The sequence below is a fragment of the Oncorhynchus keta genome, chromosome 19 (assembly GCF_023373465.1).
Source record: "Oncorhynchus keta strain PuntledgeMale-10-30-2019 chromosome 19, Oket_V2, whole genome shotgun sequence".
Classification (NCBI taxonomy): Eukaryota; Metazoa; Chordata; class Actinopteri; order Salmoniformes; family Salmonidae; genus Oncorhynchus; species Oncorhynchus keta.
This window is the reverse complement of record NC_068439.1, coordinates 76,710,144-76,723,410: the sequence shown is the minus strand read 5'-3', so window position 1 is coordinate 76,723,410 and position 13,267 is coordinate 76,710,144. Positions and strand designations below refer to the sequence as shown.

Genomic DNA, 13,267 nt, shown 5'->3' with positions numbered 1-13,267 from the left:
GAGTTCCAAAATATAAGCTTGTTTTTTACTCCAATGTTTGTAAACTGTAAACAAACATTGTGTATCTTTAAAACATGGTTCAAAACTATCATTTTGATCTCATGTTGAGCTATGTCAATGAATCTGAGAATGGTAACGTTTCTCCAGCACCAACTGTTTACCAAAAAGTGGCAAGGTGGCTGCTTTCTGGTTGTTTGAATCCCAGATTGCCTCTTTAAGGTATACATTATTTTCCTGTTGGCAAAAGGTGAGGCAATTGCAGTGAGTGGAAAGCAGGGAAGCAAATTTAAGATAAGTAGAAACTGAAGGGGGAAATTACTTCCTCCAGAAAGACCCATGGTATCCCCCTACCATGCGCACAAAGAGAAACGCTCAGATCTGTGGGCAATCAATATAAACAGTGGACACAGTGGAGTTTTTCAGTCTTGAGTAGAGTGTGATATTGAAGAGCTGCTGCAAGCATTGTTCATTCGGCTATTCACAATGAAGTTTTCTGTTCTCCACGTACTGCCCAGAAGACCGAGGAAGACTAAAGGTAAGATAAATACATATAGCATAACACATATAAATAGCCTAATATACAACGGTTGTAATGTATTCATTGATATGAATAGCCTTTTGTTGATGCCCACTACTACTATGATATACAGCACATTCTAAATAATAGGATTTCATTTTTAGTGGTTGCAATATACAGCATGTGATCGTTTTACATTTGTCTAGTGATTTTGTAAGAGGTTAACTTTCATCACATTGGAAGATGAGATTGAAGAATGGAGTGGGAAATGATGAGGGGAATATTAAACGTGGTCTTTTTAATATTTGATGCAACTTATGTGGGAGGGACAGTCCGAACAATAATAACACTGTTGTTAGTTTTAATAATGATTTAAATTTTATCTGCAAGTGTCAACATAAGAATGACATTCAAATGCATGTTTTTCTAATGATACATTAAGTTTTGTAAAGTATTGATGATGAATAGCAGTCGTCTGTCAAATGTAGGCTATCTACGCCAATGTCTCCGCCCTCTGGCCAGCAATTGTTTATACCAAAGCCTAGTCTACAGGTCTATCTGTCACTATTAGGTTGCGCGGAGGTACCGAATGTTCTGGGAGCATGAAAGGTAGGGACATTTTTATTGGTCTTTGTGCACCTTTTTGGGCACGTTATTAAATATTAAATAACAAAAAATATGTGTCTGCCTGTGTGGTTTTGTTTTGGCTAAGCAAGCTTCACTCAACGTCCGCTATAAGAGAGAGAACGGAAAAGATATTTTGCACAAAATGCGGCTGCGGTGAAATAGTTTTAGTAGAAACCGTGTGTTCAGTTATGCCTATGTTATAACGCGAACCCACTATTGTAGCCTATAACATCGTATCCAGTTTGTTTGCCTGATTTTTACACGTGCCACAATGAAAAGTAAGCTGTGGTTTGATAATAAGTGCTATAAAAAAGTGTGCAATGCCATGATAGGTTTTATGAAGAGAAAATATTTTCGACTGTATAACGTCACCTTTTTTTCCACAGAGGAAATGGGTGCGGTCGGACACGACCCGGTGACAGCGACTGTTCTATCACCTGTAATGGAGGGCAGTGCCAAAACAGTACATGGGAGGTTTAGGCATAAACTGAAGATGCCCCAAATACTAGGCTTTGTGCCAAGACCACGAAGCCCCAAACCCATAGTGGAGAGCAATCCACCTCAAACAGGTATATTTAGCTACAGTATTAAGTGGTCAGAAGTTGTATTCGGCGTTCTCTCTGGTGTTAGAATGTGTGCATAATTTATATAGGTTATATCCTAATTTAAGGTTACTCAATGTTTTGGATGTTTTGGACACACCTACTTATTCAAGGGTTTTTCTTCATTTTTATTATTTTCTACATTGTGGAATAATAGTGAAGACATCAAAACTAGGAAATAACACATAAGGAATCATGTATTAACTAAAAAAGTATTAAACAAATCAAAATATAAATAAAATCAAAATGTATTTGTCACATACACATGGTTAGCAGATGTTACTGCGAGTGTAGCGAAATGCTTGTGCTTCTCGTCCCGACAATGCGGTAATAACCAACGAGTAAACTAACCTAACAATTCCAAAACTACTACCTTATACACACAAGTGTAAAGGGATAAAGAATATGTACATAAAGATATATGAATGAGTGATGGTACAGAACGGCATAGGCAAGATGCAGTAGATGGTATCGAGTACAGTATATACATATGAGATGAGTAATGTATGTTATGTAAACAAAGTGGCATAGTTTAAAGTGGCTAGTGATCCATGTATTACATAAAGATGCAGTAGATGATATAGAGTACAGTATATACATATACATATGAGATGAGTAATGTATGTTATGTAAACATTATATTAAGTGGCATAGTTTAAAGTGGCTAGTGATCCATGTATTACATAAAGATGCAGTAGATGATATAGAGTACAGTATATACATATACATATGAGATGGGTAATGTAGGGTATGTAAACAGTATATTAAATGACATAGTTTAAAGTGGCTAGTGATACATTTTTTTACATCAATTTCCATTATGAAAGTGGCTGGAGTTGAGTCAGTATGTTGGCAGCAGCCACTCAATGTTAGTGGTGGCTGTTTAACAGTCTGATGGCCTTGAGATAGAAGCTCTTTTTCAGTCTCTCGGTCCCTACTTTGATGCACCTGTACTGACCTCGCCTTCTGGATGATAGCGGGGTGAACAGGCAGTGGCTCGGGTGGTTGTTGTCCTTGATGATCTTTATGGCCTTCCTGTGACATCGGGTGGTGTAGGTGTCCTGGAGGGCAGGTAGTTTGCCACCTCACTACCCTCTGGAGAGCCTTACGGTTGTGGGCGGAGCAGTTGCCGTACCAGGCGGTGATACATCCCGACAGGATGCTCTCGATTGTGCATCTGTAGAAGTTTGTGAGTGCGTTTGGTGACAAGCCAAATTTCTTCAGCCTCCTGAGGTTGACGAGGTGCTGCTGCGCCTTCTTCACAACGCTGTCTGTGTGGGTGGACCAATTCAGTTTGTCCGTGATGTGTACCCCGAGGAACTTAAAACTTACTAGCGTCTCCACTACAGTCCCGTCGATGTGGATAGGGGGGTGCTCCCTCTGCTGTTTCCTGAAGTCCACAATCATCTTAATGCGTTTGAGACAGTCAGTTGTGTTGTGACAAGATATGGGTGGTATACAGAAGATAGCCCTATTTGGTAAAAGACCAAGTCTATATTATGCCAAGAACAGCTTAAATAAGCAAAGAGAAACAACAGTCATTACTTTAAGACATGAAGGTCAGTCAATCCCTAAAATGTCAAGAACTCTGAAAGATTCTTCAAATGCAGTCACAAAAACCATCAAGCGCTATGATGAAACTGGCTCTCATGAGGACCTCCACAGGAATGGAAGACCCAAAGTTACTCTCCTGCAGTGGATAAGTTCATTAGAGTTACCAGCCTCAGAAATTGCAGCCCAAATAAATGCTTCACAGAATTCAAGTAACAGACACATCTCAACATCATCTGTTCTGAGGAGACTGCGTGAATCAAGCTTTCATGGTCAAATTACTGCAAAGAAACCACTACTAAAGGACATCAATAATAAGACGAGACTGGGCCAAGAAACAAGAGCAATGGACATTAGACTGGTGGAAATGTTTCCTTTGGTCTGATGAGTCCAAATGTTTTGATTTTTGGTTCCAACCAGCACGTCTTTGTGAGACGCAATGTAGGTGAACAGATGACCTCTGGATGTGTGGTTCCCACCGTGAAGCATGGAGGAGAAAGTGTGACGTGTGGGGGTGCTTTGCTGTCAGTGATTTATTTAGAATTCAAGGCACACTACAAAAGCATTCTGCAGCGATACACCATCCCATCTGGTTTGCGCTTAGTGGGACTATCATTTCTTTTTCAACAGGATAATGACCTAACACACTTTCAGGCTGTGTAAGGGCTATTTGACCAAGAAGGAGAGTGATGGAGTGCTGCATCAGATGACCTGGCCTACACAATCACCCGACCTCAACCCAACTGAGATGGTTTGGGATGAGTTGGAACGCAGAGTGAAGGAAAGGCAGTCAACACGTGCTCAGCATATGTGAGAACTCCGTCAAGACTGTTGGAAAAGCATTCCTTATAAAGCTGGTTGAGAGAATGCCAAGAGTGTGCAAAGCTGTCATCAAGGCAAAGGGTGGCTACTTTGAAAAATATAAAATATATTTTGATTTGTTGAACAATTGTAACATTTTTGGTAACTACATGATTACATATGTGTTATTTCATAGTTTTGATGTCTTCACTATTCTACAATGTTGAAAATAGTAAAAATAAAGAAAAACCCTTGAATGAGTAGGTGTGTTCAAACTTTAGCCGGATACGATACATGCGCTATGATGTAGCCTGTATGAAGTACTAGCCTACTACCTCAATATATTGATTTGTTAGATTTATCATCCTTAAAGAGGAACTCTAAATGAAAGAAATCAGTCATATTATATTTTCCGTCACCATGAGAAATGATTGCCACAATATATTTATGTCACCGTTCATTGTCACGTACAGACTGCACTAAAATAACTATTCAATTACTGTACTTCGTGGTCCGTGATTTGTAGTAACCATTCACCTGAATTCTACTTGTTTATTTTCAGAGGCGGTTTTGGACTTTATGGGGAACCTGAAGGAAAATCGCTTGGTGGAGGCTTGCCAGCAGTTGCTCTTGCGAGAGGACAAGCTATTTGGCCAAGAAACCATGACGGTAGAGGGGTTGGTTCAGGTTTGCAACGAGGACGATAAAGACACGCTCCAAAAAGACTATGAAACCCTGCTGCTCCACTTATGGATGGCAGTTCACACCACCTTTAATTCCACACCCTCAGGAGAACACCTAGAGATACTTCGGAGTGCGGTGGAAACCATAACGCTGCTGGAAGAGAAGGACCAGCAATGGGAAGGGCGGCCCGAGGGCAGCAGCGAGGCCCCCGTGTGGCGGCCACACCAGTGCCGGCACACCCACGACACCCTGCTTGAAAAAATGGTGGATTCTCAAATGAGGAATGCGACAGTGGAGGAGGACAATCTTAGCGTTAGCAGTGTGGACAACCTGTCAACGTCCATGAAAAGGGAGGTATGTAGGATGGGCAAGCGTCTGAAGGAGGACGTTCTCAGAGTGGCCAGGGACATAAGGGACTGCTACCCCCCAGACTTTGACATGTGCAACTTGTATGTGAGACTTTACCATCAGAAGTTCTCAGCAAGGTTAACAGAACTGGCCCGCTCTGGGCTCGATGTGGATGACTGTAACTACCTCCTCTGCTGGGTGAACAATTACTATCCAAAGTAAGTGGGAAATGGGAGGGCAGTTGCCCTGGATTCTTGAAGGGCTTGTTAACAATCAGTGGAAGTGATAGGGGCAATTGTCTTTTTAAAATGTCCAAACATTTAAGTGATGTCAAACCGCATATGTAGTTGATTTGAGTTGATTGGGCCATTACATTTAGAAAATTGAACAATTTCCCCTATCACTGCCATTGATTGTTAGCTAGCAGTGGCTAAAGTTAGCTGAAGTTTGTAGTGGCTGAAACCATCCCACTGGGCAAACACTGGTTGAATCAACGTGGGAAACTATTTGGATTTCCAAAAAGTCTTCAACTTAATGGAATTTTGTTTTCACCCAAATGTATACACATCCAATGACAGAGTGACATTTTTGGTTGATTTCACATTGAATTGACGGTAGTTGACAACTCAACCAAATGTAAATCAAAACCAGATGTTGAACTAACGTGTGTGCCCAGTGGGAAGCCACTACTGTTTGTGGCAGATGCTAAGATGCTCACTATTTTCAGGGTGAGGGAACATTTAAATTAAAAGGGCTAGTTCCCCCCTTTTTTTAAAAATGTCTGCAAATTAAAATCCTGACCTTCCCCTTTAAAAAAAGGCTAGTTCCCCTTTTTAGAAAGTCTGCTAACATAAATGCTGCATATTTGGCATAGCTGATTGGTCAAGGTTGCCTACATTATCCTCCTGCCTTGTACAGTCTGAGTGTTTCTGAGATGTCTCGTATGGTTTCTATCAATGACTTGATGTCATTTACAACATGTTTATATCTGTTTCAGTGACATCTTAAAACACAAAGACCTTGAGGGGCACATCAACATGGAGTCTTTGGGAACTCTTTTATCTGAGAAGGATCTCACAACATTGGAGGAGCAGTATCTACTACAAAAAGAGGTAAACAGGATGCCAGAAACAGCTACATTTAATGAACAGGCTAAATTCATGTGTATACGTCTAGAACCATCCTTTCAGAGTAGCCTGGTCCCAGATCTGTTTGTGCTGTCTTGCAAACTGCTATGGTGTGTTAATGACCATAGGGCTTGGCAAGATAGCACAAACATATCTGGGACCAGGCTACTTTCAGAGTGCTTTAGAATTGGAAATAATGTATTATTTTATAATGTTGTATACAGTGTCTTTCAGAACTATAGTGTCAAGCTTACAGACTTGTGATGACCTGTGCTATGTCGATTTCAGAGTAGAGTCAGGACCTGGTTCTCCAAGGCTCTCAGTAAGGAGGAGGAGGGTTGGCTCAGTGGAAAGAGTCCAGAACTCATTGACGGGTACTGCTTCTGTCCTCTGGCCATTGACATCATACAGGTTGAAACCTATTGGATTACTACTACTTCTTCTAGTACTTGTCTGTGTTCAGCCCTACTCTTTCTTTGACCTGAACATGTTCTTCATTGTTTTCATACTACAGATATGAAGTAGCTTTTTCTCCCGCATGGTTTTATATAAGCTTCATATTAACATGTCAACCTTGACATAATTCTATTTAAACTGACATTACTCTCCAAAACCAAAGTTTGTCTGATATTTTCAGACCTCAAAACAATGAGCCCCATAAATCAGAAATATTTAATAAATGCACTGAATTTCATACGTTTCTACACTGAATTGAGTTGACATGGAATTAATCCCATCCCTGCTCTAAGCTGTGTTGACTGTACAGGGTCAGGTTTTATGTGCTAATACTGTATGTTGTTCTGTTTACTAGGCTGTTGATGGGGCCATGAGAGAGGCCAGGACTATTCTGGGCAGTGAGGCTAAAGCCCAGAGAATCCTTTGTCAGCTGGACAGCTTCTTGATGAGGTAGTATACCCATTTCTTATTGCTCTGGCCACTGGGTCGTGCTCCTTAGGCACCAAATGGAATAAAACAGACTGAAACAGAGAGAGACTACCTGGACTTGTCCAATAAGTAACACTGATTTTCCTTTTCCATTGCAAAACATTTAGGTTGTGTGCCTTAATGAACACGTCCTGTCGTAGTTGAACGTTTCCTTTTCCATTGCAAAACATTTAGGTTGTGTGCCTTAATGAACACGTCCTGTCGTAGTTGAACGTTTCCTTTTCCATTGCAAAACATTTTGGTTGTGTGCCTTAATGAACACGTCCTGTCGTAGTTGAACGTTTCCTTTTCCATTGCAAAACATTTTGGTTGTGTGCCTTAATGAACACGTCCTGTCGTAGTTGAACGTTTGCTTTTCCATTGCAAAACATTGTGGTTGTGTGCCTTAATGAACACGTCCTGTCGTAGTTGAACGTTTGCTTTTCCATTGCAAAACATTGTGGTTGTGTGCCTTAATGAACACGTCCTGTCGTAGTTGAACGTTTCCTTTTCCATTGCTCATCTGAACTTAATCACAAGTTTCTTTTGAAAAACAAAACTTATTCTATTAAGTTTGAATGCTTTGGCTTAGGGCTGTCCAATCTAATATTTTACTGATGAACATGCACGTTGATATCCAGCATCATGCTCAAAGTCATTCAATTAGCTTACTGTGTTCTGGTTTCACAGCCACACAGACAAATTGCATAATTCTACATAGCCTTTTTCCTGGGAAAAGTTGATAATTCAACATTGGTGTTCTATCTACACTGTCTTGTTGCAGACTGTCTTTGATCTTGTTTAGTATGCTACAATTAAGTGTTAATGTCAGAGAATATGGAAAGCCGTTTTGGGTCTTTGCATGTCCAAAAAGATACACGTCAAATAACAGTATTCAGTCAAATAAGTTTGTTGACCGATCAGGACCTGAATATGACTGCACATCACATAACAATTTAACATGTTCATACATTTTTTACACATTGATTACACTATCACTCGTATTTCATATGTCATAACGATTCACCAACACGTATGCTATGATGCTGGTATAGTTTTGTCTTGCACACCCGCCACTGCTGCACGAGCACAGACACACTTCCCCAAACTCTGGACAGTGCTGGTCATAAAAAGAGCTAGCTAGCTGATGGATGCCAACATAGTTCTTCCCCAAAAACATAGCAAAACTACATCATCTGTTTCAGTAGCTATAGTTAGCCGACTTACTGTCTAGCTAGGTTTCATCATCTAAAATACCCCTAATTTATAATTTTGGTATTTTATTAGGATCCCCATTAGCTGTTGCAAAATATAGGTCTTATTTGATCAATGGTGGTCGGACCCACCTATATGAAGCTAGCCACAATAAGGATAGGCCACAATAGTGGAATTAGCAGTTCGCTAGTCTGTCATTGACAGTGATGCAAATTAATACAGATAGTAGAATTATTCCATACTTGAATAAACCATGCTAAACAAGGTTTGAATGTTGTTATATACATAAAAAAAAAAAAAAAAAAGTTAATTTGACAAATCTGTTGAAATCACACTGGATGTATTAGAATTGCATTGGGGGCATCCTTATTTCACTGTACAGCCTTACCGGTGCATTGTGGATCAATGACATGGGGTATCAGACTACTCCGTGTCATCCAGAGAACATTAGCATCGTAGCTCTTATTGCGGGACTCTGAAACCACTGAATTGAGCCACATTCATTGTACCAGTCAAGCTCGCTACCACAGAAGTTGCTAATAACATCTGTATCAAAGATATTAGCTAAATCAGTTTGATCCTGATCATATTTCAAATGCTCACACAGACGTTTTCCCCATTCGGTTGAAAAAAGAATGCCTTATTAGCAACACGGTATTGTAAACTCATCGTACTTGGCAGGTATGTCACTCTGTGTGCTTGTTTTCAGACATATTTTTTGTACAGCTTTGACAGTGCTACTGGTCGTAGTGGTGGAGCTTGGCTTTGCACATGAACGTTCAGCACACACAACATTCTATAATAGAATTGTGTTATTTCACGAGTTCTGTTTTTGACACGCAAAGACCCAAACGGCGTTCCATATGAGAAGCCAGTGTCTGGAGGGTATATTGACAAGGGTGTTGTTAGGCCTGAGATGTCGGCTTCGAAGGCATTATCACTTTTATACAACGGGTTACCAACATATTCAAATAACTTTATTTTTATTAATTTATTCATACTATTTCATCCTTCCGCAAGATATAATCCCAAAACAAATCTAGGGTTGCTACCCAAGCTGGCCGGTTGTTCATTCTATCTATGGACGCGACCCAGTTGCTCAGTCTGTAACGGCGTTCTTCGTTTGTCAAAAGAGAGTCGGACCGAAATGCAGCGTGGTAGTTACTCATGACTTTAATGAATGAAGAGCGTAACATGAAATAACTATAACATATACAAAAACAACAAACGGAACGTGAAACCTATTATAGCCTATCTGGTGAAACATTACACAGAGACAGGAACAATCACCCACGGAATACAAAGCGAAACTCAGGCTACCTAAATACGGTTCCCAATCAGAGACAACGAGAATCACCTGACTCTGATTGAGAACCGCCTCAGGCAGCCAAGCCTATACAACACCCCTACTCAGCCGCAATCCCAATAATACAAAAACCCCAATACGAAATACAACAACATAAACCCATGTCACACCCTGGCCTGACCAAATAATAATAGAAAACACAAAATACTAAGACCAAGGCGTGACACAGTCTTTTTGTTCTGTATCTATGGACGCGACCCAGTTGCTCAGTCTTTTTGATCTGTATCTATGGACGCAACCCAGTCATTCAGTCTTTTTGTTCTGTATCTATGGACGCAACCCAGTTGCTCAGTCTTTTTGTTCTGTATCTATGGACGCAACCCAGTTGCTCAGTATTTTGTTCTGTATCTATGGACGCGACCCAGTCATTCAGTCTTTTTGATCTGTATCTATGGACGCAACCCAGTCATTCAGTCTTTTTGTTCTGTATCTATGGACGCAACCCAGTCATTCAGTCTTTTTGTTCTGTATCTATGGACGCGACCCAGTCCTTCAGTCTTTTTGTTCTGTATCTATGGACGCGACCCAGTCCTTCAGTCTTTTTGTTCTGTATCTATGGACGCGACCCAGTTGCTCAGTCTTTTTGTTCTGTATCTATGGACGCGACCCAGTCATTCAGTCTTTTTGTTCTGTATCTATGAACGCGACCCAGTCATTCAGTCTTTTTGTTCTGTATCTATGGACGCAACCCAGTTGCTCAGTCTTTTTGTTCTGTATCTATGGACGCGACCCAGTCATTCAGTCTTTTTGTTCTGTATCTATGGACGCAACCCAGTTGCTCAGTCTTTTTGTTCTGTATCTATGGACGCGACCCAGTTGCTCAGTCTTTTTGTTCTGTATCTATGGACGCAACCCAGTCATTCAGTCTTTGTTCTGTATCTATGGACCCAACCCAGTCATTCAGTCTTTGTTCTGTATCTATGGACGCGACCCAGTTGCTCAGTCTTTTTGTTCTGTATCTATGGACGTGACCCAGTTGCTCAGTCTTTTTGTTCTGTATCTATGGACGCAACCCAGTCATTCAGTCTTTTTGTTCTGTATCTATGGACGCGACCCAGTTGCTCAGTCTTTTTGTTCTGTATCTATGGACGCGACCCAGTCATTCAGTCTTTTTGTTCTGTATCTATGGACGCAACCCAGTCATTCAGTCTTTTTGTTCTGTATCTATGGACGCAACCCAGTCATTCAGTCTTTGTTCTGTATCTATGGACGCGACCCAGTTGCTCAGTCTTTTTGTTCTGTATCTATGGACGCGACCCAGTTGCTCAGTCTTTTTGTTCTGTATCTATGGACGCAACCCAGTCATTCAGTCTTTTTGTTCTGTATCTATGGACGCGACCCAGTTGCTCAGTCTTTTTGTTCTGTATCTATGGACGCGACCCAGTCATTCAGTCTTTTTGTTCTGTATCTATGGACGCAACCCAGTCATTCAGTCTTTTTGTTCTGTATCTATGGACGCAACCCAGTCATTCAGTCTTTGTTCTGTATCTATGGACGCGACCCAGTTGCTCAGTCTTTTTGTTCTGTATCTATGGACGCGACCCAGTTGCTCAGTCTTTTTGTTCTGTATCTATGGACGCAACCCAGTCATTCAGTCTTTTTGTTCTGTATCTATGGACGCGACCCAGTCATTCAGTCTTTTTGTTCTGTATCTATGGACGCGACCCAGTCATTCAGTCTTTTTGTTCTGTATCTATGGACGCAACCCAGTCATTCAGTCTTTGTTCTGTATCTATGGACCCAACCCAGTCATTCAGTCTTTGTTCTGTATCTATGGACGCGACCCAGTTGCTCAGTCTTTTTGTTCTGTATCTATGGACGCGACCCAGTTGCTCAGTCTTTTTGTTCTGTATCTATGGACGCAACCCAGTCATTCAGTCTTTTTGTTCTGTATCTATGGACGCGACCCAGTTGCTCAGTCTTTTTGTTCTGTATCTATGGACGCGACCCAGTCATTCAGTCTTTTTGTTCTGTATCTATGGACGCAACCCAGTCATTCAGTCTTTTTGTTCTGTATCTATGGACGCAACCCAGTCATTCAGTCTTTGTTCTGTATCTATGGACGCGACCCAGTTGCTCAGTCTTTGTTCTGTATCTGCTCAGTCTTTTGTATCTATGGACGCGACCCAGTTGCTCAGTCTTTTTGTTCTGTATCTATGGACGCAACCCAGTCATTCAGTCTTTTTGTTCTGTATCTATGGACGCGACCCAGTTGCTCAGTCTTTTTGTTCTGTATCTATGGACGCGACCCAGTCATTCAGTCTTCTTGTTCTGTATCTATGGACGCAACCCAGTCATTCAGTCTTTTTGTTCTGTATCTATGGACGCGACCCAGTTGCTCAGTCTTTTTGTTCTGTATCTATGGACGCGACCCAGTCATTCAGTCTTTTTGTTCTGTATCTATGGACGCGACCCAGTCGTTCAGTCTTTTTGTTCTGTATCTATGGACGTGACCCAGTTGCTCAGTCTTTTTGTTCTGTATCTATGGACGCGACCCAGTCATTCAGTCTTTTTGTTCTGTATCTATGGACGCGACCCAGTCATTCAGTCTTTTTGTTCTGTATCTATGGACGCGACCCAGTTGCTCAGTCTTTTTGTTCTGTATCTATGGACGCGACCCAGTTGCTCAGTCTTTTTGTTCTGTATCTATGGACGCGACCCAGTTGCTCAGTCTTTTTGTTCTGTATCTATGGACGCGACCCAGTTGCTCAGTCTTTTTGTTCTGTATCTATGGACGCAACCCAGTCATTCAGTCTTTGTTCTGTATCTATGGACCCAACCCAGTCATTCAGTCTTTGTTCTGTATCTATGGACGCGACCCAGTCATTCAGTCTTTGTTCTGTATCTATGGACGCGACCCAGTTGCTCAGTCTTTGTTCTGTATCTATGGACGCGACCCAGTTGTTCAGTCTTTTTGTTCTGTATCTATGGACGCGACCCAGTTGCTCAGTCTTTTTGTTCTGTATCTATGGACGCAACCCAGTCATTCAGTCTTTTGTTCTGTATCTATGGAGTCATTCAGTCTTTTTGTTCTGCAACCCAGTCATTCAGTCTTTTGTTCTGTATCTATGGACGCAACCCAGTCATTCAGTCTTTGTTCTGTATCTATGGACGCGACCCAGTCATTCAGTCTTTGTTCTGTATCTATGGACGCGACCCAGTTGCTCAGTCTTTTTGTTCTGTATCTATGGACGCAACCCAGTCATTCAGTCTTTTTGTTCTGTATCTATGGACGCAACCCAGTCATTCAGTCTTTTTGTTCTGTATCTATGGACGCGACCCAGTCATTCAGTCTTTTTGTTCTGTATCTATGGACGCGACCCAGTCATTCAGTCTTTTTGTTCTGTATCTATGGACGCAACCCAGTCATTCAGTCTTTGTTCTGTATCTATGGACCCAACCCAGTCATTCAGTCTTTGTTCTGTATCTATGGACGCGACCCAGTTGCTCAGTCTTTTTGTTCTGTATCTATGGACGCGACCCAGTTGCTCAGTCTTTTTGTTCT

The 13,267-nt window shown here is 41.3% G+C and overlaps 1 protein-coding gene across 1 annotated transcript in view; it reads left to right on the top strand.

Annotated features, from left to right (window-relative positions):
* Positions 1–369: 369 nt before the first annotated feature.
* Positions 370–13,267, top strand: part of LOC118371458 (tumor necrosis factor alpha-induced protein 2-like) — a 30,909-nt gene continuing 18,011 nt past the window's right edge. The window contains exons 1-6 of the mRNA XM_035756895.2: positions 370–535; positions 1,531–1,713; positions 4,661–5,348; positions 6,128–6,242; positions 6,546–6,668; positions 7,069–7,163. Of these exons, the coding sequence (XP_035612788.2) occupies positions 484–535; positions 1,531–1,713; positions 4,661–5,348; positions 6,128–6,242; positions 6,546–6,668; positions 7,069–7,163 (1,256 nt within the window). The 5' untranslated portion in view covers positions 370–483. The remainder of the gene's footprint in view (positions 536–1,530; positions 1,714–4,660; positions 5,349–6,127; positions 6,243–6,545; positions 6,669–7,068; positions 7,164–13,267) is intronic.